General features: G+C 45.2%; 1 protein-coding gene across 1 annotated transcript in view; it reads left to right on the forward strand.

Annotated features, from left to right (window-relative positions):
• Positions 1-26885, forward strand: part of SRSF12 (serine and arginine rich splicing factor 12) — a 96530-nt gene that overhangs the window by 10235 nt on the left and 59410 nt on the right. The window contains exon 2 of the mRNA XM_078648283.1: positions 16887-16991. Coding sequence (XP_078504409.1) covers positions 16887-16991 — 105 coding nt within the window. The remainder of the gene's footprint in view (positions 1-16886; positions 16992-26885) is intronic.

Below are 26885 nucleotides of genomic sequence, written 5' to 3' on the forward strand. Positions count from 1 at the left end.
CCCTGGATGCGGGATGCCAAATTGCATGCATAAAACGTATCCACAAGATGTTTACGGGGCATGCCCTGGCAGGCGACTAAAGGATCATTCCACATCGGCAGAAGGCCCAACCGGTCAAATTCAGATTTAATATATTTAAACCATGGGATATTTACTACGTCTGGTAATGCAAGAATTCCCTGCAATTCCTGCCTGTAGTTTGCTAGCTCGGGGGTTGTCCATAGTCTTCTCCAGAAGGTTAAGGGTTTCACACCCACCACTTGGTCCAAGGGTTTTAAACCCAGATCCAACCTAAGCGGCAGGAGTGGAGTACTAGGCGGTAGTTTTAATAACTGCCTAAGAAATTTATTTTCTAGAGTGACTAGATCTTTTTTACAAGCATACCCCCAGAGTTCACTACCATGGAGAATAGCTCCTCTAGCCTGGAGTCTATAAATCTCCAGGGGAGGTGCTATCGGCCTGATAGTTAAGTTGGAATTTACCAGCCTAATAATACCCCCCTGATAGTTGAGCCAATCTAAGATGTGACTTGGCCTGGTGATCACCCCAATCGAATTTGTCATTGATAGTCACACCCAAATACTCAAAAGTGTAGACTCTTTCTAATTGGTTAGCGCCTATGAGCGGATTAGGACGTGTCTTTTTTGGCGGATTAAAAATCATATACTTAGTTTTTGAGGCATTTATTTCAAGTCCATGTTCATGACAAAATGCCTCAAACCCTGCCAAAACACGCTGAATCCCCATAGGAGATTTTGAGAGCAGTAGGGTGTCGTCCGCGAACATAATCGCGGGCACCCTAATGCCACCCAACCGCGGTGTATTTGTGTTGTCAATGGTATTTAAAAAATTGATTACCCCGTTGACAAAGAGGCAGAACAGAGTCGGCGCCAAAACACAGCCCTGCCTTACCCCTCTGCCAACGGGGAAACTGTTTGAGAGGCGGCCCATTCTCCCACACCTTACCTGTGCAAAGTTTGCAGTATGTAAACGGATAATAATATCTAGAAGAGGTTGGGGGACCCCTAGTTTAGCCAATACCGCCCACAGTTTGCACCGCGGGACAAGATCGAATGCCGCCCTGAGGTAGACAAAGACGGTGTATAAGGTACACCCCTCCAGCCTCACAGTCTTCCAGAAAATAAGGGCCAACCTAAAGAGCTGGTCCGTGGTTGAGACCTTGCTCCTAAATCCCACCTGGAATGTGCTCAACACTGAGTGATCAGTCATCCAGTCCTGAAGGCGGTCAAGAATGAGTCTTGCGAAAAGCTTCTGCGAGACATCAATCAAGCTGATTGGCCTGTAGTTGGCTGGGAGCAGAGGAGAGCCCTTCTTGAAGATTGGGACAATCTCTGCTCCCAGCCAAGTACTAGGGACCGCCATTCCTGCAAGAATTGCATTAAAAATGATTAACAAATAAGGGGCCCAAATCGTGGGTTGGTGTTTGAATAGATCACCCGGAATTTTGTCTAGTCCCGGGGCTTTCCCTGGTGGCTGTTTTGCTATTACAGCAATAACCTCGCCTAAAGAGAACTGCAAAGGGTCAGCTTCTACCACTGTTGAGGGGCAAACATTTGGGGTATCCAGCAGGGAATGTTCCAATGGTACACCCACGTACTGCTTCGGCGGGCCCAACACAGCCTCTTCATAGAGGCAACGAAAGTGGTCCTCCCACACCGTGGCGGCAATATTCGCCTCAACTGCCTGAGTCGGCTCTGATGAGTCTGTTTTCACCGTTTGCCAGAATTTCCGGGTGTCTTTTATCTTGAGAGTAGACAACATATTTTCCCAATTTGTATGGTCCCAAGCCGCCTTCGCATTGTGGATGGCTTGCTTTAAGTCAGCCCTCCTTAACCTGATTATCCCAGGATCCCTCGAATTCTTCAATACCTCAATCAATTTACTCTTTGCCTCCCTACAAGCTGGATTATACCATGAGTGTCTTAGTGCCCTGTGTGGCCCTTTCCCCACTACTGGGTTTAGCAGATCCGCAAGGGTTCCCACCAGATCTTTGTGGAGTTTACCCAGCTTCCTAAAAATGTCTTTGGAGTATGAATAATTTGTGATGGTCTCCATAGATTCTAGTGTGGGGAGTATCCTCTCGTAGAGCTCCGAGATATGGGCGGGATTGTCTAGGAGTTTAGTCCATCGGACTCTTCGCCTATCATTTGTTAGGATTAAGTTCTCCGTTGATGTCATTTGCTCTGACTGTTCCGTCTTGAGTTCAGACGGGAGAGCCAGAGAGAGAATCAAAGCATTATGGTCACTCTCATCTCTAGATACCACGTCAAAGGTCAAGACCCTGCTCCAGTCAAAGGTCTGGACCAAGACGTAATCCAGATGTGACTCGTGACCAACCCTATTGAATGTGGGTTTGGGGGGAATGTCCTTGCCACATCTACCATTACAGGCCCTCAAGGAATTACTATGGGTAAATGCCAAAATTTGTGTCGCTAGGGGCGACCATGATTTGGCTGGGGGACCCACCAGTTGTGGAATTCCCCACTGATCATCCTCTTCCCCAAGGGCTCCCTCCATTGTAAGAGTAAGCGGCTCAAACTGACAGTTGAAGTCACCCCCTATCACAATCCTAGCACCCTTTGGGAGATGTGGGAGGAATGCAGAAAGTTCCTCAAAGGTAGGAGATAGTTTTGTGGGTCCTACCGGTCTAGAATAGACATTAATCAGTGCAAGTTTTGTGTGATTAGGCCATTCCAGTAATACGCACTGGACATCCGCTGAGTTAGTGTTAAGAGCTCTGGCCTTGCAGCCCAAGTGCGATGCCACCCAAATGCAGAGCCCCCCAGATGGTCGTCCTCTCCCTTCCCATTTAGCTGGAATAGTAAAGCTTGCATATCCCAAACGCCATTTATCCTCCCGAGCCCATGTTTCCTGGAACATGCAGACCTCCTGGGTGTCAATAAAAGCCACCCAATCAGGGGTATCTAATTTGTTTTGTAGTCCCGCTACGTTCCAGGAGAGGATAGATAAACTAGGGGTGCACCCGTTTGGGACCAGGGCATGGTCCAAAGAGGGAGACACAGTAGTGGGAGTCAAATCATGGGATGATTGGTTAAGATTAATTCTCCCACCTGGGACATCAGCAGACAGTGGTTTTATTTGGGCGCCTGTATACTGATCATGCTGTAAACTTCAGTCACAGGTGTCCAATCCCGAGAAAACATCAAACCTGTTAGTGATCTCCAGGGGTGTGAATGGTCTCAGATGATCCATTCTGCCATTAGGATCATTCCTAGGGCGAACCGGTATTGTATTCCACCCAAAGGGGTCAGCTGCAAGGTGAGGATGTGGAATTTGGGGCAGGTAAGCAGGGTTATAGGGCTGTTGAAATATAGTGTGAATAGGCAGCTGTCCACCAGTATATGTATGAGACAGCGGCGGGACTCTCGGATAAAAGTAGGTCAGGGGGCGAGGAGTGATGGAATTACTACCCCCACCCTGGGACCAGTTTAGAATGTAATTTACTGCTCGGGGATCCCTAAAGTTTATAACAACAAGATCGCCATCGATATCTTTGACCCTGCTACCCATCCATGAGTCTTACATGCACGATCTCCCCGTTGATGTTATGCGTGAGTGGTCGATGCTGAGCTAACCAATGCATAATTTTGTTTTTAAGCTGGAAGAACCCCTCCCTCTTGTTGGGTAGGGTGGGTATTCCCGTCAGGACTACCACATATGGGGCAGCTTCCGGGGGCAGTTCTGTTTGTTGAACCCTCTGGGGCAATCTTGTAGACCTAAAGGGGGCCCTTTTATTCTGGTGCAGATTCCCATCGGGGGCTTTTGAAGGACCAGCCTGTATTGGACTGGATACCTTCGGAACTGGAGTAGACGCCTGGTTAGTAGTGGTTACCTTTTTTTGTGGAGGATTCCTAATTTGAGTAGTTTGGGAGGCACCTTTAGAGTTACTCGGCTCACCAGAAGTCACCCCAAGTGATACTATGTGTACACCTCCTGGCAACCCCCCTATGGACCGGGCTTCAAGCACCTCAAGCTTTTTTTCCACCCTCCTCAGCCTCTCTATAATTGGTAAAATAAATGACCTAATAAGATATTCCAAACCGTCTAAAGAGGCAGACTGTAGGTCAAGAACTAGAGAGGGATCAGGAGGAGTGTCAATTGGGCCATTTGCGCTAGTTGGTTGTTGTACTTGTGCCCGAGATTGTGGAGGAACCGATTTAGAAGAATCGACATTAGTTGCCATTGGAGCCGGGTCGGACCTGATGATTAACTTGGAAGTTTTTACAAAGTCCGCATGGTTGATCTTTGATTTTGACAGTTCTCCCCCTTTCCGTCTTCTCTTGGCAGGTGGAGGTCGATGGATGGTTGCCTCCACATGTTTCCTTGGTTTAGTTTGGGCACATTTGACCTGAGCTGAAGTCCTGATGGATAACGCAGCATCTGGGAGTACCAGACTGTGGGGGCTGGTAGGGTTTAGTTGCTCAGGTACCTGTCCCAGAGGTGTTGGCGTACAGTCTCTCAACAAGAGTGGAAAGCTTTCCAGAATTGAGGGATCTTCAATAGTTGGGGTACAGCTGATAGTGAGGATGGAAGTCTCCAGTGAGGGGTCGGCAGGAAGTTTGTTCTTCGCACTTTCGACAGAACGCCTGCGCTCTGCCCTGCGTTCTGCTAGACTTTTTTCCCTATCTATAACCGTTCCCTGTTTGGTAAAGTAATTATCAAGGGGACCGTTAATGATGCTCCCTACCTTGTCAGCAGCAGACTGCACCGAAGTCTCAGCCATAGGGAAGTCCGGATGGAGCACCTGAATGTGAATAGAAGAGATATAGCCCTGCCCGGCCTCAGTCGGTCTCGGAGGGCCTCAGAGGGCCCGCTCTTTGCCCGGTCTTCGCCCCGGGCGCTCCCGCGCAGCGGTATCGTGATGATTATAACAGGAGTGACTCTCTGGGGGCGGGGCTGCAGGGAGAGCGGGCCAGGTGTTAGCTATTGGCCAGGCAGGGACTCCTAGTAGTTGGAGTCCCTGCAGTCGCTCGCAGCCCTGCAGCGCTTCCCAATCTCGCCTCTGTAACAGCAGCAGTCACCAATTCAAAGCCCCAATGTGGCCAGCAGACCTCTCCCACGAAGCGGGACCCGCGCAGTGGGTTCCGCGAGGAGTGGGATTTAACACTGCAACAAGGGCACCAGGCGGCAATCCGAGAACACAGTCCACGCTGAAGGAGGTCCGTTTCAAACGAACAGGGAACAGTTATCAAAACCTTTCGTCCTCCACAAATTGCCCAAACTATCTGAATCATACAACGGAGTTGCACGGGACAATCTATCACACCAACCCAGAGCAGCATTTGCATCACTCCACACTCGCACAGCAATTTTAGTGGGTCCAGCCAGAGTCTTATAGGGTCCCTTAGAGTATAGTGCCCTGTTGAAATTCCCACCTGGCAAAAGATACTTATCCATTGCAAAGGCTGGCGTCAGACCGGGGGCATAAGTTGCATGATTGACCGCACTCAGCTGGGAGGCCACTAATAACGTCTGATGTCTGGGAGGGCAATGCCGCCATTGTACCATGGAAGAGTGAGTTTGGAGAGGGCAATGCGGGCACGCCCATCCCAAATCAGCCGTCTCTGAAGGCCCTCCACTTCACGAAAGTAGCCAGGAGGAATGGGATCGAAGGAGTTCTGGAGTGCGTATAAAAATCTGGGTAGCGACATCATCTTGAAGAGAGCCGCACGTCCCAAGGGTGACCGAGGCAGCCGACGCCATTGTACAACGTCAAGCTGGAGCCGCTGAAGAGGGGCTCGAAGGTTACGGTCGTATCGAATGGCAGGATCCAAGGAAACATAAATACCCAAATACTTAAAGCCGGATGTAGCCAACTGAATCGGGAATCTACGGGGCAACGAAGGGAGCCCTCCGGCCAAAACATAGACACATGACTTAGTCCAATTGATGACAAGACCCGAGTTCTTCCCGAAGGAGGTCAGAACATCAAAAAGCACATTAAGGGACCTCCGAGGGGACGTGAGGTAAAAAAGGATATCATCCGCATAAAGCGAGATTCGGTCCTCAAAGTGGGGAGTCCACCGAATGCCCTTCAGCGAGGGCTCCCAGCGAAGCCACTCAGCTAGCGGTTCCAAAGCAAGGGCAAAAAGCAATGGGGACAATGGGCAGCCCTGTCGAGTACCTCGCCAGAGCGTGAAAGTGCTGGAGACAACCACCTGGGCCAGCGGCCTTTCATATAGAAGCTTCACCCAGGCAAGGAATGTCGGACAGAACCCAAACTTAGTGAGAGCAGCCCAAAGATACGGCCATTCTATGGTATCAAAAGCCATAGTAGCATCAAGGGAAGCTAAAATGGCCGGCTCAGTCAGAGTCCCAGCTCTCGCGAGAACTCCATGGAGCCTCCGAAGATTAAGGACGGTGTTCCGGTGCGGAATAAAACAAGATTGATCCGGATGTATCAAGTCACCAATCACCTTAATCAATCGAGTGGCTAACAATTTAGCAAGTATTTTGGGTTCGGCATTGAGTAATGAAATGGGCCTATACGAGGCACAACAATCACGTGGTTTACCCTCCTTGTGAATTACAACAATGGTAGCCAGACGCTGATCAACGGGGAGGACACCAGAATCAAGAGCCTCAAGGAACATGTCCCTCAAGTGATGCTCCGTTTTGTCAGGCCGCAGCTTGTAATGCTCAATGTGCAAACCGTTGGGGCCAGTGGCCTTACCTGACCGGAGGGCACGGATGGAAGCTGCGACCTCGTCTACCGTGATAGGCGCATCCATTAAGGCCCTATCCTCATCAGAGAGGCAGGGCAAGGCAATATCGCGCAACAACAGCCGAGAGTCATGTTCATCCCTTTCACTGACCGAGGCATACACCATCCGAAAATGATCCACAAAACACCCAACAATACCCACCGGGTCAGAAACACGTTCACCAGTCGACCTCTCAATCACAGGCACGACCCGATTCATTCGCTCTTTCTTGTCCAACCATGCAATCAGCTTACCCGCTTTGTCACCCACATCATATATTCTACCTTGCTGCTCTCTATTCATGACTTTCGCAGCGTCAGTCACAAGGGCTCTATAATCGGCCTGTTTCAAGCTAAGGGAATGCAGTGTAGCACGGGTAACATCACCATCGAGATCGCTCTCAAGTACAGCTATTTCAGATTCGAGGCGTACAAGTTCTTCATATTTAGTCTTTTTGGCAGCAGCAATCCATGACCATGAATGCCCATGAACCACAGTCTTGAAAGCCTCCCACAATGAGATAGAAGAAGAAACAGACCCCACATTTTCATTAAAGTAAGTCAATAGCCTTTACCAGCTCGGAGCGGGTCTTAGGATTTCGAAAGTACCATGGATTTATGGGAGCAACTCTACCCTCGCTACCCACTCCAGCCTCAACACTGAACCACAGGGGGGAATGATCAGAAATGCCCCTAGGAAGGTGACGGATCTCCCTGACGGAGGACGATTGCGCTGCGGGCATGAGGAAATAATCTAGTCTGGAAAGGCTACCATGGGCCCCGGAGTGGAACGTATATTGTAACTGTGTGGGATGCATGAGTCTCCAACCATCCGTTAGCCCAAAGGTTTCGGTCAGCTCACTGAGCCACATTTGTGATCTAGGTAAGTCCCGAGGGGGGTAACGATCAGAAGTGCTGGAAACCACAGAGTTAAAATCCCCGCCAAGAATCAGAAAACCTTCAGGTAGCCCCAGTAGAAGCCGCCCGAGGTCAGCAAAGGTGGTGGCCTGTAGGCCCGGAGGGACATAGACGGTGGCTACGGAAAGCGTCTTACCCTCCCATCTCCCAGAGAGCGCAGCATAGAGCGCAGCATAGCGACCCCTGTCATCAAGCATTATCTCGTCAATTTCGAGGGGGAGGGAGGACCTGATCAGAATGCCCACCCCTCTGGAGCCAGAGGTGAATCCGGCATGTGCGACTAGTCGATATCCACGTCTATTCAACGCCTGGCAAGCATTGCCAATTAAATGCGTTTCTTGCAGTAGAACAATATCCGGGGAGTGGCGTCGAAGGAACTGCAGCACAACCCCTCGTTTTATTCTGTCTCCCAAACCATTGACATTCCAGGACAGCCGTCTCAACTCACTACCCCCCATCCCGAGAAAGGACCAGAGCCCCGCCCTCATGAAGCCCTGTAGGAGAAGGAGCTAAGCAAACAATATGATGCCATGTGAAGGAAACAAAGAAACAAACACTCCCCACCCCCACCCCTCAACGAGAACCAGTTACAACACCCCCCCACCCTGCACCCCTGCATTCGAACTGGAAACCACCCCAACTTGCAGTGTGCCTGTCGCCCAATCATGAAACTAGTCTACACGAAGAACCCCGGAGGAGGAAGAGTCCCTTACACCCCCGCCACCCTTGGACTAATCAAATAAACAATAATAAAAAGAACAAATAGCAAAACTAAGCTGACAAACGATTAGAAAGAGCAGACGTCGGGAACCACAATGTCACTCTTGATCCGGCGTGCCCCTCTCGGCGCCACCGGGGTGTCCAGATCGATCATCCCTTTACGGCAAGGAATCAAGCCAGTCACTGTCCGGACGGTCAAAGAAGAAGGTTTGTTCCTCATATTCGATCCGCAGCCGGGCCGGAAACAACATAGCGTACTTGAGGCCCAGGTCTCGCAGTCGCTTCTTCACCCCCTGAAACCCCAGTCTCTTTCTCTGGACCTGGGGAGTAAAGTCCGGGTAAAAGTTCACGGTGGTGTTATCGAACTTCAAGGGGCCATGCTCCCGAGAGGCTAGGAGAATAGCGTCTCTATCTCAAATGAAAAAGCCTAGCAACAATTGGTCTCGGGGGCACCCGGCTTTACCTTCCCACCCGGGAAACGGTATGCACGCTCGATCGCACAGAATTTGCTGAGTCCGGCGGGAGCTAGATGGTTCAGGACCAGGTCCTTTACGAGGAGGTCGACAGCAGAGTTCTCAGGATTTTCCGGCACACCAACAAGGTGCACGTTATTGCGCCTGGCCCTGTTGTCATGCTCCTCAAGCCGACGGGCCATCAACTCGTGTGATGATCTCAGGTTGCCGATCTCAGTCTGTGCGTCCGTAACATCAGTGATCAGGCTGGAGGTCTTCAAATCCAACGCCTTCACCCTCATTAGTTTTGGCCATGTCCGCTCTAATCAGCGTGACATCCACGGCCACAGTGTCGATTTTAGATGCAAGAGCCTCGTATTGCTGTCCCATAGAGGCCTGCATACCCGTGATGGCACTCATGACTTCACGAAGAGAGACATCCGTAGGCGTGGTCTAGTCTGCCCTGGGGTCGTCAAGAATACTGCCGGTGCCACCAGGGGTTCCCATCGGTTGGGTGTATCGGTCCATGACGTTGGTCTGGGTATGTCCCCCATGGACCGGCGTCTGTCTTGCGCTTCTCGATTTCTGGTTTGGTGGCCATATTGGAAGCTGTGCCCCGAAGGGGCCCTCTAGACCTGGTAAAAATGGCCGATCTTGGTGGGGCCAAGAAAGACAAGAAATAGGCCAAAAATGGTGATTGTCAATAGAGCAGGAGGCCAAAACTCTCAGGAGGGGCAGAGCTCGACAGCAAGGCAAAGCCACGCCGAATCCGGAATGAGTCTGGGAGAGTGTCGGCCACTCAGAGCTCGAAGTAGAAAGCGAAACCGAAAGTGAGGATGAGGCCAACTGGGGGGGATCCCTCCGGCCGTTGTTGTTCAACTACTCCCCGGCCCGTGAAGCAGCAGAGTCCCCCGGCCCCGTCCGGGGCAGGCCGAAAAAGGTGAAGTCGATGTAAAACCAGCTCCCGACGTTCAAATTTGAAAAGGATGTTGAGGTCAGCAAGAGTTCGTCTTCAAAAGCCCATATTCAGAATAAGGATATGTTAAGGATATTTGCAGAAGGGCGGCGCGGGTCTCGGGAGCCCTCTGCTCACGCGACCATCTTGGATGCCCGCGTAGCTCCTCCTCTAGTCTGCTTCTTGATCTAGACAGATCCGATCTCCGTACCAGAGGCCAGATCTCGCCTTTTCCCTTTGGAGGGCCCGATAGTTGAGGGGACCGGGAAAGATTGCTTGGATGGAGGAGGAGAGGAAACCCAGAAGTCTGGCTAGCTCTCTCAGAGAAAAGTCTTGCTGTTTCAGGACGTGTCTTATTTCCTTCCTGATGTTAGTAATCTTTTTGTAAGGTAGTAAAATGAGACATTTTAATGTGTCCATTGTGAAACCTAGCGATCTGGAAGGGGTCAGAATTGAGTTTTCTTTGTTTATGGTGAATTCTAAACTTTCTAGGAGATCGATCAGTATTCAGGTCTTTGGCTAGTTGTGAAGGATCTTGAGACATTATAAGAATGTTGTCTAAGTAAATGATTAATTAAATGCCCCTTATTCTTATCGATGAGGAAACCGCTCTCATTACCTTGGTGAAGCACCAAGGGGCAAAGGAGAGTTTGAAGAGGAGAGCCTGAAATTGGTAAAGGTGATTTTTCCAGACAAATTAAAGAAAGGGTTGTTGGGATTCCGCCATATGTATGGTTAAGTAAGCCTCCTCTAGGTCCTGTTTGACTTGCCAGTCTCCCTCTAGAAGTAAATCCCTGAAGAGATGGATGCCCTCCATCTTGAAGTGTCTGTAAACCAAATATTTGTTTAGTTCTCTTAAGTTTATGACAAGTGTCTAACCTTTGTCTTTCTTTTTTACAAGAGTGTGCTTATAAATCTTAGTTTCTAATGGGACCTCTATTATGGCTCCTTTCTGAAGCATAAAGGAGATCTCCTCCTCCTATTATTTTTTTGTTGCTCTGGAGAGAGAGGCATCTTGAGTGATCTGTCTCCAATTGTGAAGGAAGCATTTGAGTCTGCCACCCACTTTTTGGGGTGGAGAAGGGGAGAGAGTACTCACTTGCAGGGTTTTTTGAGATGAAGGTTCCAACGGATCTAAATCCTCTGATGCGTTGGCCTCTAATTCTCTGGGGGTAGAATTGAGGCATGTTGTACTGCTGATACCCTCTTCCGAAACCACGGGATCTTGGAAAAGGCCTTTGATTGAAAAAGCGGCTGGAAAAGTGGCCCACTCTTCCCACCAAAAAAGGTTAGTATTTAAAACTCTGCGCATATTTTGCTGTGCCTTGTCTAGGGCGGTGAAAGTGGAGACTTATTTCCCCAAGGATTTAATGCGGTCTTCTCCAAAGAGTAAACCTTTTGGGTTTTGCGTGGGTTCTTTATCCGCCTTTCAGTTAGTTTTGGATTTATTTTAGTCAAAACGACTTCCTCATTCTGCAATAATGCTAGTGTTGGCATTACCCAGTAGAATAATGCTCTCTGGCTCCATCCTCTGAGATTGATGTTGAGAGGGGTGCCATTGATGTGGCTGTCTTCTGCAGAATGTAGGATTCTGGCCAATGGTCCCAGTACGTAGAAAAGATGGTCTTGGCACCCGTTCAGGGATTTTTCCGTCCCTTTTCTTGGATCACGTCCAAGTTTTAATAGGAATTTAATGAGTTCAGGGTCTAATTTGGGGGTATAGCAGCCTTTATCCTCAATAGAAGGTATAGAGCATTCAGCTCTAAGGATATTACGAGTGTCCCTTTCTAAGACGTTTCTTGAGTTTTTATTTTTTATTTTACAACGTGGTCCTGAGGGAACCACTCAGAACTTATTTGGTGTTTAAGATTGAATGGGGAAAACATTTCTTCCCCTAAAGGGTAATGGATAATGTTCTTGGAGGATGATGGGAGTTCCTCTTATGGATTGTAAAATTCTTGATCAAGGACATGCTCACCAGGTGTGTCTGAGGATTCTATGTCATTAGATTGTTATCTCCCATATTGTAAAATTCTTGATCAAGGACATGCTCATCAGGTGTGTCTGAGGATTCTATATCATTGGATTGTTATCTCCCTTATTGTAAAGAGCATTATGATGTTTTGTGCTGATAGGGACACCCAGATGTTTCGTGCTGCTAGGGACACCCAGATAAGTTGTGCCGCTAGGTACACCGTGGGAGTTCGAGGTACGAGGACCTCCCATTAGAAGTTGAGGTGCTTAGACCTCGCCCAATTGATGAGGTGCTTGGACCCCCTATATTGCTCTTATCAATGTTTTTACTTTTCTTAAGTCTTTTACCCCTTAATTCAGTGATCTTGTCAGAGTAGGGTTTGGAATTTCTGAGATTTCATCCTCCTCAGGGAGTGACCTTTTAGAGGACATGATCTGACTTGAGGTCTCAAACATACAGGACCTCAATTCCTTATAAAAGATTTTTTGCAGGGATTCATTGTCTGTTAGGAGTTGGGGCAGAAGCCTCGTCTGAGTCAGTGAGACGTGGTAAATAGGAAATGGTAACTTGTAAATAGTGGTAAAGCCCTTTAATTGCCGTTAATTAGGGAGGAATTCCCTTAATAATGGTGACAAGGTTTATAGATGAAGGAATGTCAAATAATTCCTCTAATTTATAATTAGTTTTGTTATAGAATGTTGAAACGGCCAGTTAAATGAGGATTTCCTGCTAAAACCCCCTATTTTTTTATGAATAAGGTTGTAAAACAATAACTATTTGCGGTGATACGAAGAACAGCAGCTGATTGCGTTAGCGCTGAGTAACTGACACACTTGCGATCAGCTGCTATTGCTAAGATGAAATAATGAAAGGTAGCGCTGCAGAGCAGCGTTGGAGTGCGTGGCCTGCATCGGTGGAAAGAGGTGAAAACCGGGAGTTAAACGAAGACATTAGGTAAGCTCATTATGGCATGAGGAAGTAGAACGAGTATGAAATTGAAGAATAATCGTTTACACAAAAAACTAAATATTAAGGTTCGATTTAAACATCTAAAAAGATTTAAATATATTCAAACATTAGAAATGTTGAAAGAAAAAACAGGTTAATCTGGTCAGTCACGCAAGGATGGGACTAGGGAAGGGGGGTGTAGGGAGATCTCTGTAAATTGGAGATCGGTATAGAGGCAGTAGGAAGGGCGGGTTGGGGTTAAGCCATACACGAGGGAACTGCAAAATCGAGATCAAAATGAATAATGGTAATGAAGGAAAATGAATTTATCTGCTTGGAGCCACATTTAAAAGAGGCAGATTGTTGATGGCTCCTGCCTTTCATGTGTTGCTATTGTTCTGTTCTGGAACCTTTTAATGTTGTGATGTAAGCAGCTGCTTGGACTGCATTATAGGAATAACGCATAATGTAGCCTCCATTCTTGTAATGAAATCCATTTATAGATCACGATAATTCAACAAAGGGCGAACACATTCTTATTTTTATTATGAGTATCAAAACTGTCTGAACTAAATACTGTATAATCACAACATAAATAAAGCAGTTAATGAAAACGGCAAGACACGAGAATATATTAATATATCTGATCCCACACTTCATACATACCGCATTTGTACCACAAACAGTTTACACATTCTAAAAACCGCAACAAAGAATAAAGAAATCTGGCAGGACCGTCCCACCGACCTATTCAAGGAACTACCTAGAAAAGGTCTGCTTATACAAAGATAAATCAGTGTCTTTTGAGTAGTGTTTATAAAAGGTAGATTTTTTGCACAGTATTTTTATATTGTCACAATACAATTTTATCAATATCTTACTTAGAACCCCTCCAGGTATATCCTGTAAATCCTACCCAGCGGGATTCCTGAGAGCTGGTCGGAGGCCAAGCCCCCTTTCTCCTCCACTCTGCAAAAGCGACTACTAGTTAAAAAAAAAAAAACACAGAAAAAACAGGACATTATAGTTCGGCTGGGTTTGATGCGTACACAACCAGAGAAATTAATCCATTTTAGTTAGTGAGCTAACTAGAACTGGCTCCCCCCAATGCACTGCTTATGACCCCTCATATTATATCAGTCATGTATAGAATTTTTTGTTTTAAAAAAAAAAATCGTTATTGAGATTTCTTTTTTGGGGCGTGCCTTTAAAAAAAGTTTTAAGTGCTGCCATATACTTTTGCCCATCATCAAATGTGCTACAAACCTTGGAAGTGTATTTTGTACCAGTGAAGGCAGATGTTTTGTGACGTACCCATGAATAATGCGCAATAAGCATTTTCAGCAGAGCCTGCATCTCATCCTTTACCGCATAAGCTTGAGTGAAGGCTTATATTCAGCTATTTCTGTACAAGAGTGAAAGTTGTCTACACCATCAACACAGTAAATGAATAGTTAGCCTTTGTGTCTTTTCAGTTTCTAAGATGTCTGTTTTGCTACCCTACCCATCTCTGCTTCCTAGTAAACTAGTTGCACATGGCAAGTCACAGGGAGTCAAAGACATTAGGTTATCTATATTTGCATTTAGCTGACGAAATAATTTATATACTTTTCCTAGTGCATTTTTCCTTGTCCAGCAAGAGAACAGGAGCTGTCTGGCAGACACAATCATTATTAATTTTCTCGACTGCCTCGAAAGAACCCCCACAGCCTCAATCCGTCTTGATATATTCTTCAAAATAGTTATTTCCAAATCTGCCTAGGTTCCGTTCTACCCTCAGACCCTGCCTCTTGCGTAAGCTACAAGAGTGACTCCGCTCAATGCACAGATTGTGCTTATGCAGCCTTGAGGGGGCACCTTTAAGAGTCGAGCTGGCTCTGCATGTTTTCTTATTGCACTTCAGTTGACTTCAGCCTTCCCAGATTCATATTCACGCCAAAATCAGTCTAGATATGAAAGAACTAAAAAGGCATTGTTCAAGTGTTTCCAAATAGAATTCTTTTTTTGAGTTTCAAAAGCTTTATTAAACAAGATAGGCATAATAAAACATAACTACCGCAATCCTATAGTAATTGAAATAAAATTAAATAATATTAAAATAAACATATATGCAAATCAATCCCAAAAGGGATATAGAAACTATACCAAGGAAAAAAATCTTTTAAAGGTATTTTGTTTTATGGGAAGGAAGAGCGCAAAAAGAGGGAAGAAGAGAAGGGCAATTTGAAAAACCAATGCAATAATGAGTATACTAGGAACAAATAGAAGTGAAATTCTAATAATAAAAGAATAAGATGTTGAAAAGGGAAAAATCAAGGAGCATACATAGAAAGAAAGTTAGTTAAAGGTAACCATAACAAGTCCTAGTTAAGTAATAACGTAACTGTGGTGGCAAAGAGCCTATGATGGTGACATAAGTTCCACCAGGCCTTGTATGAAATTTTTCAGGTATCCTTCCATCTAAATAGAATTCTTGATTGTGGATTTCCTAGGGCCCTGGCACACTTCATCAACACTATTTCAACCCTTAGTATCCTGTATGGCATTCCAAAACTCTGCCTGACAAATCACAAATGCCAACTCCACTGCTTCCAGAAACGTCATCTTAAAATTAAAAGTTCAGGTTCTGATGCATGAAGCCATGAATACTGAAGAATCTAAATAGTCAGCTCATCACTCCCTGCAAGAAAGCCGGGCACTTTCTTTCCTCAGCCTGCTAGTCTTAAGCTCCCTCTGTTCTCGCATCACTGTAGCTCGCAGGTTGACAGTCAAAAGTACCCCTCTTGCCCTCCCTTCCACCACCTTGCTCCAACATGAAAACTCATTTTCAAAAGTCCGTAACTCCTCTCCAATTGCAGGGACTATTGTAATAAATGAATACGGCTGTCCTTGTGAATATGAGCTTCCCTTCTCCATGACTATCTTTAAAGTTCCCTCCTAACAGCTAGGTTATCACAACTATTTTAAAAAAAAATCTAATGTCGCTGATTTATATCTTGGGGCCTGGTTACGACTATGGTGCATTAGTGCAGACTCCACTGGGCCAAAGCAGCGCTCGACCGCTGGCTGTATTACGAGTTGAAAGTGAGCAACTCTTAATAAGGTCGGCGGTCCTTTGGCTGTTCACATGGCGGTGCCTTGAAAACAGGCACAGTTATGGGAACAGCCAAAAAGTTCCAGAACAACATGTGACACTGCGTTGTGGTCACCCACCCCCCCTCCCCTAATGTATTTCCATGGCGTGGGGTACTTTGTTCATGCACCGCCAGCTTTTTCGTGGCAGGGCTCCGCCATAAAGTCTGGTGGTGTAAGAACTTTAAATATCTGAGCGGGACTGTGCCTGCCCCTGTACAGCATGGTGCGTTGTGGTGCACATGTGCCACCACCAGGGAAAAACTGTTCCCTGGCGCAGCGGGCATTCCACCTCTGATATGACTTTATAAGTCGTAATCTGCAAAACGGTGGACTGCCACTCCTGTGCCACCGAGGGTCTGGCTGTCGCAAGATCGCCAGACTCTTATTCAGCCCATTAGTGATCTTGAACAATTCTCCACAAAACGACATACACCTTCCCATCTGACATGTAATTTCCTACCAGATGAGTGGGATGATATGTTTTTCCTGGTAACATCTATAATGTTGTTGAACCAGGTGATTACATATTATAGGAGTAACTTTGTTTATCAGGTAAGTAGTGTGCTTTTTCATTCTGTAACTTGCCATGTTCCTTTCATGAAGTGAGTTTTTTTACTGTTCCATGTTGCAAAATTCCAATTGATTGTGTTTTTTTTTTGTCATTATGCATATTGCTGAAGCTTCAAGGGTTACTTTCCATTTTTCAGTGAGTGCAGCAATAGTTTAAAAACAAGTAACTTATGGAGAATTTCAATGCATGCTGTTAAATTTGGATATGAAAGTATATTGTAACTGGTAAAACGTAAATAACCATATCTTTTGAAATGTATATGTAGTGAGCAGAACTTTAGATTAAGCACAAAAAGAGAAGATTTGTACAAGCAACTGAGGCAATTTGCAAAACGTATTAATCAAGAACCGGCTAGATGAAATCAAGCCATGTTTTACTTTTGTTTTGTAATATTTAGAGATATTAGAGCAGATTGACATGGAATAGCGCTGTTTATACTTCTTTACCTTATTTCTGGAATGATTCAGGCCTGAGGATTTGCGCCGTGAGTTTGGTCGATATGGCCCAATAGTTGACGTATACGTTCCACTTGACTTCTACACTCGCCGCCCCAGAGGATTTGCATATATCCAATATCCTTTATTTCTGTTTGTTATGTTTGCAAACATGTTGAAACTTCGTTTGTTCTAATTGAATGTATTTATTTCTTTGTCTCAGAAAATGTAAAGCAGCCCACAGTAGCTGGCAAGAGCCCCAAAGTTTGAATGAACCTGTTAGATAGAATCCAAGCATAAAGCAAGCAAGCAGGCAAGCCAAAAGACACCTTTAAAGTTCCAAGCTTCAAGGAACAAAGAGGGAGGGTGGCAAGAGATAAAAACACAAAGCTGGAAGAGGGGAAGCCAAAGACAAAGCCATCACCAGGTTGAGGCTTCGGCTTTCCGAAACTTACTCAGTTACAAAGTCAAAGCCAAGTCTGATTTGGTTGGTCTACGGCTCTTGTCCAGTCCATCTTGCAAGCCCTAAAGAGTAAAGGTCAAGCTTCCAAGATCAAGCCAAATTGAGGTAACTTGCAAGTCTGCTTTTTGTATCCTATTCAGTCTTATTTTATTGAGTTTAAATGTTATGTAATAGATATTCTTTAGGTGGGGGGTGTGTTTTGTGTTTGTTCAGAAATGCAATAATCCTTAATAATGGTGAATGATGTCGGTTATATTGAAATATCATTTCAGCAATGCCAGTTAAGAACGTTTCTCCTTTCACCTTGGACCTACATGCCTTGTTCTTCCCAGAAAAGTTATTTGTATGTAACCTGCATGCTTTTGGAATATAGTTTGAATTCGGAAATCAATACCCCTTTCCCAAGACTTCACTTTCTCAAAGTAATGAGTTTGCTTTTAAATTATCAGAACACAGTCAATTTCAAGGCCCTAGAAAGAACAGCATGACATGTTGGAACAAACGGTTCTCACATAGTGCAGTAGCATCTATGGTGCTTATAGAATCCTTGTGCGCACATGAAAACTATACTTCTGATGTATGCTGTTACCTTAAGTTTTTCCTCAACTGTCTGAATAAGGCTTTTTGTGGGTACATTCAGTGGGCTTGTATTCGGATTTAAACTTTTACTGATACGTCCTTTCTCTGTGGCTTGCCCTCCCGCCAAGAGACCGAATGTGACTCCAATAGCAATGATGCAATCGGAAAACGCATATTCTACCCTGCCCTCTTTCTTTCGAATGACCAGGCCATATTTGTCCAATTGCCCGTTCCCAAATAGGTATAATCTTCTTCCTCCGGCCCTCTTTTTCTTCTTTGAAGGGATATGACATCACCTCGATTCCCGTAGAGAATCCAGAGCAGACACGTGTCTTTTATTTTTGCTTGTTGTATGCCACAGCCCTCGGTGTACATGCAGTATCTAATGTCAGCTGGATGGTACTTCACGGCCATTTTATTGAATAGCACAATTTCATTTAGGTGTGTGCTGTTCGTGGTTCTAGGTTTTGTCAGTAAATAAAAGTAGCCCGTGTGAAGGAAAACCTTTTCTTTCATTTATATGGGTCTCTAAGCTAGTTTTCCATACCCCACCTCTGTCTTGTACCATCGATGCTTTTCAAACAATTTTGCTTAAGGAAGGAACCTTGCCACTGGGATCTTTGAATCGATGCTTCCATAAAGACATCAGAGGTGAAGCACGCATCGACTTAAACCCCCACTGCATAACTCGTTCCACGGTCTGAAAGTGAGCTCCCAGAATGGGCTGTCAGACCTCCGCTGTACAACAGACACGGGCAAAGTTTCCACAGGTTGCAATAGCATTAATTCCTTTGCCCATTCCCATTCTTCCTGAAAGCATATCTTGTGATGTGAACACATCAGCATCCAGACAGTTGTTTATTCCCAGGAAAAGTGTAGTTTGGTACTTGTCTTTGTCTGGGTAGTTGGCACCTGCAGACTCAAGATTTCTTATTTCACGTTCCCATAAAGAAAGCATTGACCTTTGTCGCAGGACATCATATAGTTCACTTGTTAACGCCTTAACCGCAGCGTTTTTTCCGCCGCGGTGCGGGCGTTCTATTAGGTGAGCTGGGTTCCGTCGGCCAACGGCCGACTACAGCACTAGCGGGCCGACGGAGCACGCCATGGGCTAATTCAGATTCCTTCGATTCCGGCTAAACACTATTCTTAAGCTATCTGGAAAGGTCCTCCCTGATGATTCCCATTTTTAGCTCCAGGGCGTTTACTTGTTGCTCTTAACGCGATGACTGGCAGGTAAGAAAGTAATCTTTGGGAAAATATCTAAAAACATAAGTTCTGCGACGTACATGAGCACTTATGTTTCTTTATAAAGATCAGTAAGTCCCCTGCCAAAGATTTCAGGGCGTACGTATTCACCAACACTTCTCAAACAGCCTATTCTCCTTCCAAGACAGTTTATGCACTGTGATGTATATGGCTCACTGAGACTTCCGATGCTGGCGTGGCAGCTTCAGAGACTTTTGACCTTCTGCAATAGAGGCCAACATAAATAGTGACAACAAAGATCCCGCAAGTAGGGACTTCCTATTGGGACCTAAAAACATGCTGTTTTTTGTAGGTCCCAGTCCTGATGTCCTTTAAAAGAAACGTCTTTTTTCTCTTCCTGGCACTGAAGCAGATAAATCCTGGTTATCGTCGATAACACAGTAGCCATGTTTTAATCTGAACAAATAAACGCAGTATATAAATATATATAAAAAAAAAAAATCTTTTACTCTTTATCCCTCCACTATCCTTTTTTCAATAAAAATTAACAGACTAACATGTTTCACTTCTCAAATTCCATATTCAACTATACTAATATACTGCCCAAATAACTGAATAACATATCTACTACTCAAATTACTTCATATTTATACTATACTAATTTTCAACACTAATCCTTTATGGGTTCCGGAGTGGCGTGCTACTCGCCAGAAAAGCGCTTCAACGCCCATCAGGGGTAACAAGTGCTATATGAATGCAAATCTTTCTTCCCCTTTTATCCATCCGCTATCCTTCTCACTCCAAGTAACAGACTAATATCCACCACTGAAAATACCTCATATTTCACCATATTAATTCACCACTAATCCTCTATAGGCTCCCTGAATAGCATGCGTCAACAAGCGAGCGATAAATAAATACAAACCTTTGTCCTACTCTATCCTTCTGCTATCATTCCAAATCCAAATAACTGATTAACCTATCCACCACTTAAAATGTACTTGCATGTTTCACTATACTAATTCAACACTAATCCTCTGTGGGTCCCGGAGTAGCGTGCTACCCGCCAAAAAAGCGCTTCGACGCCTCGTCAGGGGTAGTAAGCGCTATATAAATGCAATTACAATACAATACCAACTAATTCAGCTATGCAGTTGGTAATTCTGAAGAAATTTCCTATGGCCTTTCATTTGTATGGAGGAAATGAATATCCACGCTGATACTGTAAGAATGTTGTTCCATGCTCCTGGTGTAGGACAGATGAAAGTTCCGTTTATCAATTGCATCTTCTCAAATGGTTTCTTCAAATTGAATGTTTTTGCAAAAAGATTGCTAATGTTCTAAATTCACTTCTTGAATGGTAGTGAGCCAGTCAAATCAATATATGAAAGTCAAGATAATACCCTGGTTCCTGGTAAATTAACATAAAAAACACGCATGGCTCGTGAAGAAAACTCCTTTTGGTATCGTGTATGAAGAAATAACTTTGTTTTAGTGTCTTGGCTCTTGAATATTAAAGTGGCCTTAATCGTAGGTCTCTTTATTAATGTTTATTATATGGCTAGCGTTTTTTTAAATCGTGATTCCTGCATATCTAGGAGGGCATTGACCTGTCAATCCTGCTTCCTGCAAAATCTTACACATGAAATTATACTTTTGTTCCTTACTGTCTTGAACTTCCAACGCCAGGTATTTCAAGAATTGACTGGTCACAATTGCTCTTTTAATTATCACAAATGCCAATGTTCATGCTCGACACTGACAGGCTTGGCTAGGTGATGTTTCGAGGATTTTCAGAATGTGCCTCATTGTGACGAGTTGAACACTGGGTGCAGGAAAAAGTGCTTGTATTGAATATAGTTATCTGAAATCCAGTCTTTTTGATCCTGTTTTATGTTTTGACCAGAGTTACTTGGCCCTTGTTCACCTTATGCTGTGCAAGTTCACAACCTGGGTGTAGTACTTGATCTGTTGTCCCCATGCCACAAAGTAAATGCTATTTCCAAATCATCTTTCCCCTTCTAAGGAAGATTCTGTGCTAGCGCTTTACATGGCAGCTCGCTGGGTTCGCTTGCTACGCTGTTTGTTTCATATTACCCACCTTGAATTCTAAGGTCTGCAAAACTGAGACTATTCATTTAGCTGACCTGATGGAAGAAATGTAGTGGAGGATCTCTCCACATGCAGGACTTCCTTTGTGTGTTACCTTACCGTCAAAGGTCAGACTTTAAAACTATTTTGCTATAAATTGCTTCTTCGCCCAGGTTTGTTGTCTAGACTTAAGCCCTCATTCCTAGTTAGCCATACTTTGCAAAGTAGATATCAAAGGGAGGAGAAAAAAGGGGAGGCAGAATTAAATTTAACGGCTGTTTCGAGTGCAAAGACCGGCCGTTACAGGTTCCTGCTAAATTGACAATAACTGCTTGCAACTACATTTACTAGGTGGTTTATTTACCATGCAGTCTTTCAGTTTTGGAGGGGAGAGGGGCCACACCACGTTTACTCCACCTGTTCTGAGCAGGTGGAAAGTATATGCGGGACTGACTGTGGGTAGTGGGATTTGGAGTTGGAAGAGGGGTACAGTGGTTAAAGGCACTGTTCGGTCTATTTGGAAGCATGAATACACGATTTCCTAAATAAGATTCACATGATGTGCATATTCCACCATCTAGTGGTTGGAGTTGGATAGTGCTACTTGTTTAAGAGTAAAACAGTATTGCTTTAACTATTTTAACTAACATTGGTCATTAGCAACTGTTTAATTAGTTACTGGAGTCGTAAGTTAAGAGGGCATACCCAACTTTAAATATGGGTAAAGGAATTTGTTTGATACGCTTGCGTTACTGTAGACCTTTCCAGTTGATAAATAAATACGATGTGGTTAAAAAAAAGTAGTACTGTATTCTGTATGCAGTGACTTAATAAAGGACGGGGAAAGTATACTTTCCCTCAAGGGAACACTCATGTCAAACACATCACCCATAGTGCATTTTATTTAATGAAAATAACATGTAAATCCTATTTCTCGCACCACAATTCTTAAAACATAAAATTATTGAATGTGGATACATAACAAGGCGTGCTCACATCATTATGTATTTATAATTGTATATAAAGGCAAAATCGGGTGAAAGGGTTTCAAATAATTTCTGGTAAGAGGTGTTAAGGACACCTCTATAAAATAAATACTATGTTAACATGTTATGCTTAGGTAATCAATCATTGGCCACGTCCATGGGTAGTCAGAAATTCATACATTATCAGCATGTCACAATTGTAAAATCCCAAATTAAGGATTATGTCCTCTTTACAAAACATCCTCAGATAATTTCACTAGAGGTCTGATTGCCAGACAGGGCCCTTACAATTCATATCCACACAGCTTTTTACATTGCTTTTCAGCAACACTGAATGAATGGCACACTTTTTTCAAATACAAATCCAATTCAACTTTTGCATATAATTTTGCAAGAGGTGTTTATGTTGGGACACCCTGTCTCCTGCCATTAGTGCCCTAGGGTAGGGACAAAACTACCAGGCATGGAAATATACTATTAACACTGTTTTATTCTCATTTCGTCTGGTACACAGCAAGGTGACTGTTTATTCCAGACAGTACATCACAGCAGAAAGGTCTTTGTGCCAGATATACCAAACAGTTTTACCCATTCTGTGTCTCTGGGAGGGGCAGCGCTACCTGCTGTTTGTGTCGGCCCAGGCTGGGGCTCCAACTGCCTCGCTATGTGCATCCGCCTGGGTCAGGCTGCAGCTGCGTTAGCTTGTGTCTTCGTTGGCTCAGAAGCGGGCTGAGACTCCTGAGGAAGCCAGCCTCGTAGCAGCAGAAGCCACTGAGTACCATCCTGACAGTCCAAGGCAGCTACGCTCAGTGATGACACGAGCTTTGCATGACGTCCATGGTGTCCATTGCTGAGGCAGCACATGAATACCACCGACCACCATCTGCGGTCAGAAGCCTCTCCGAAAACACTGAGGTGAGTGCGAGTACTAAAGACTGTTTTTCTGTCCAATCAAGCGACGGGTAATAACTAGAGTGGACAACGAACTGTCTGCACATTTTATTTGTGGGAAACGTAATTTGCACCTGAGCCTTATTCGTGCTCTACCAAAGCTGGCTGGGGACAATCTTAGACAGGGTGACAGAAACATGAAGAGGAGGGACAGGTTTTAGCCCCCACAGTGAGTTGAGATCAGGGGCATCACTCTGTATTTGTCATTGATTTGTGTAGTGTTAAGTACACCTGTGTCCTTAAAAGTATTTTTTTTCCAAAAACAAAAAAGGTAGGCTGGGATTTAAAGTTAATGTTGGTCAACAGTCGAATTGTGATCTTGTGTCCCCACGCTACCTTCCTGTGTAGCCTGTAGGGGTTGGGGGGGGCGGGCACGAGCACAGCGAGCAACAGGGGGCGGCAGTAAATCGAGCGCAACATGGGTCAGGGGGTGGAGGGGGCACGAGCACAACGAGGGTCAGGGGGGCGAGGGCAGAAAAGCGAGCGCAACAAGGGTCAGAGGGTGGGGGGCACGAGCACAACGAGGGTCAGGGAGTAGGGGGGACACTAGGACAACGAGGAACAGCGGGGTGGGGGACACTAGCACAACAAGGAACAGCGGGGTGGGGGGACACTAGCACAACGAGGAACAGTGGGTGGGGAGGGACACGAGCACAACGAGGAACAGCTGGGTGGGGGGGACACAATCACAACAAGAAACAGTTGAGAGGAGAGGACACCCGTTCTGCATGTGTTTCGCTTGCAATCCATTGCCATTTTTGCATTTCCTCCTCTGACAGCGCCGGGTCCTTCATTTGCTGCGAGGGGAGGAAAAAAGCTGGATGCAGCACACGCCGTAGGTGGTTCTCGGGAATGATAGATACATCCGCACACAGAGCACAGCTCGCCAAAGGATCTCTCCGACTCAGTCAGCCGTGAGAAGCAGGAGCCATGTGTGCGAAGGAGAGGCAGAAAGCAAGGATAATCAAGGACAGTGTCACGCTGCTACTCTGCTTTTATTTTGTGGAGGTAAGTGGGGAGACTGGTTCGGCAAATAAATATAGACGGTCTGGAAATAAGCAAATCGCTGCAATATCTGCCAAGAGCTGCGCGAGAGGCTGACAGAAAATTCACGAACTGTACAGCGAGTGATACCGATGGTGGTGCAAAGCATCCCCAAACACGGCAGGCGCCTTTGCATTTGCACACGCGTACGTGAGTGTCTGCAGTGATGTCTGTGTTTCAGCGGAGAGTCTGCATCAGCTGGGCTGTGGTTTACGAGGCACACACGAGTAATCTGTAAACAAGGGCCAGACACGGTCAGGCAGAAATGGCTGCCGCAAACCTTCGAAAGTTTTCCGATTCGGGGGCGTGTTTATTTTCCTGAGTGACGGATAAGGTCACAGGTAGAAAGAAGGCAAAAAACACGCCCCCGAAAAAGGCGGGGCTTAAACTGAGTGACGCCCCTCTCCTCCAATGGCTGGCCAGCATTTACTAGGCCAGCCAATGGAGAAGAGGGGTGGGTTCAAGCCCCCTAACTAAAAACATAAAATCTTCGGACTCCGCTCACTGCTTCACAGTGCAACAGTCCTCGACCTAAAAACGGCTGAACGGAATTACACCAAGTTTTGGAGAAAGCAGGATGTTTACTCAGAAAACATATATATTGCGTGTTGCCAGTGACGCGCGAGGATAGCCCTCCCGAAAGAGTCCTGGGGATCAATGGCATTTCCCTGGACCGCCTCTCACTACAAAGGAAACAGATGAAATGCTGCTGAATGGCAGTCCATACCTTGATAGAGAGACGTCCTTACTGTATCGACGCCTCCAGTCCTGTCACCGATGGAACTGCGAGGCTGGGAGTGAGGGATGTGGAGATCATTAAGCCCAGCATGGTGCCACAGCTTCAACCTGGCCACACTGCAAGTCTATTTTCGAATTGGGAACATAAAGAAAATATCGACTAAGTGGAATCACTTACCAGCACGATGAACAAACTGCATGCTGGTCATTGCAGTCCAGAAAGAGGTTGCTCCTGTGATTCCGCGCAACGTGACCCAGGTGTGCTCGAGACTACCTCAGCAAATGGGGCCATACCAAAGACTTACTTGGGAGCTGTCAGCAACAGAAGCATTTTTTAAACTAAATGGCATTTGAGAAAGGATAAACTCCGAAACGTGTCATGCCTGCTTAATAAATTAAATTCACAAGCCCCACTGTGTCTCCTTATCTTCAATGGAAGGTGTTTTTGCATGTGTGTGTGTGTGCACCGCTAAGCAGCGCCATCACGGGGAAAACTGAACCACCGTGTTGAATATATATATATATATATATATATATATATATATATATATATATATATATATATATATATATATATATATATATATAATTTTCCAAATCCTGCACTGCCGCCACGTTTCAAATCACGCAAAGCAGTCAAAGCAGGACACGAACCCAATTTTAGTGCTCGTTGTTATTTTATTCGCCCAAGTGTATAATATATCCCCATACCCTTCTGCCCTTCCATGGCGGAAGATCCACAAACCCGGCAGATCAAAGGTTTAGCTCTAATTGGCTGCCTCAAATTCAACAAAGATGTTGCAGCAGCCATTTTAGGGCTCTGGTCCCCTGCCCTGAAACCCCCAATTGCAACCTCCCCCCTCCCCCCCCCCCCCCCCCCCATTCCACCCACTGGGGGAAAAAATGGGTGGGACTGTAACACCCAATTCGTTTTTTAATTTGTGGATGGATTTCATGAGGCCCTAACGGAATGGGGCTGCTTGCAGGGAGGCAGCAGGGTCCCTGGGACTCCCCTGCGGCCTCCAACGAGACGGCATTTCATGTTGTCCCTGGTGGGACTAATAAATCAGCCAGAGCTGCTAATAAATAGCCAACTGCTCCTGTCAAGGAGCGCCCCATAATGCTCTTCCTGGGCTAATTTACCTATACTTTTCTGTATGGTGATGCCCCATAAGTGGGCATGGCATCACTGGCATATTTTTCAAATGTTAGGGAGTGCAGCAGCCCCGCAGAAATACTTTACAAAAATTAACCCTCTTGTTTCCTGGAGTCTAGAGAACATGACCACAGGAAAAGTTTGCAATGGTTGCAAGCATTTACAGAGCTAGAACTTTTGCTCTTCATATCAGGACCCCTTCTGGTTGGACTTACAGCTGCATTATGTGGCCTGAAGAGTACAAAAGAGACTCTGACACACTTGATGTTCTTAATACAAATTATTTAAGCACTAGTGATTAGCACTGCAATGCTTGTTTTTATTGAATAATATCTTTAAATGTGGTATTATAATGTGTTGGTTTTAATAATGATTCTTAAATTATTAAAGTTGTTTTGCTTATCTTGTATATTCACATAATCACCCCATGCACGAAGCCAGTAGGTCTTCATTTATATACTGTAGCAAAAAAAAGGGACACCCTGTCTTCCAAGAACAATGGTAATAAAGTATTTATTAGTAAATGTTCATAACTATGCTTTTAAAATGTGTCAATCCTAACAAAAAAGGAAAAACTTACATAAATAATGAGCAATTTAAATTAAATCCAAAATAGGTGAGTTAGTAGATTGATCATCCAACATGATCAGAAGTAGGTGCTCCAAGTGGCGTTGCAGTGCAAGTTCAGTACAGAATACCAGATAACAAAGAAAACATGAATTGAGTATTTACAGTATGTACATTGGGTCGCCTATAGGACACATGAATACATTAATTACAAACTCAATGGTATGGGCATTTGGGATTGAAAATCC

The sequence above is a fragment of the Lissotriton helveticus genome, chromosome 6 (assembly GCF_964261635.1).
Source record: "Lissotriton helveticus chromosome 6, aLisHel1.1, whole genome shotgun sequence".
In the NCBI taxonomy this organism is placed as follows: Eukaryota; Metazoa; Chordata; class Amphibia; order Caudata; family Salamandridae; genus Lissotriton; species Lissotriton helveticus.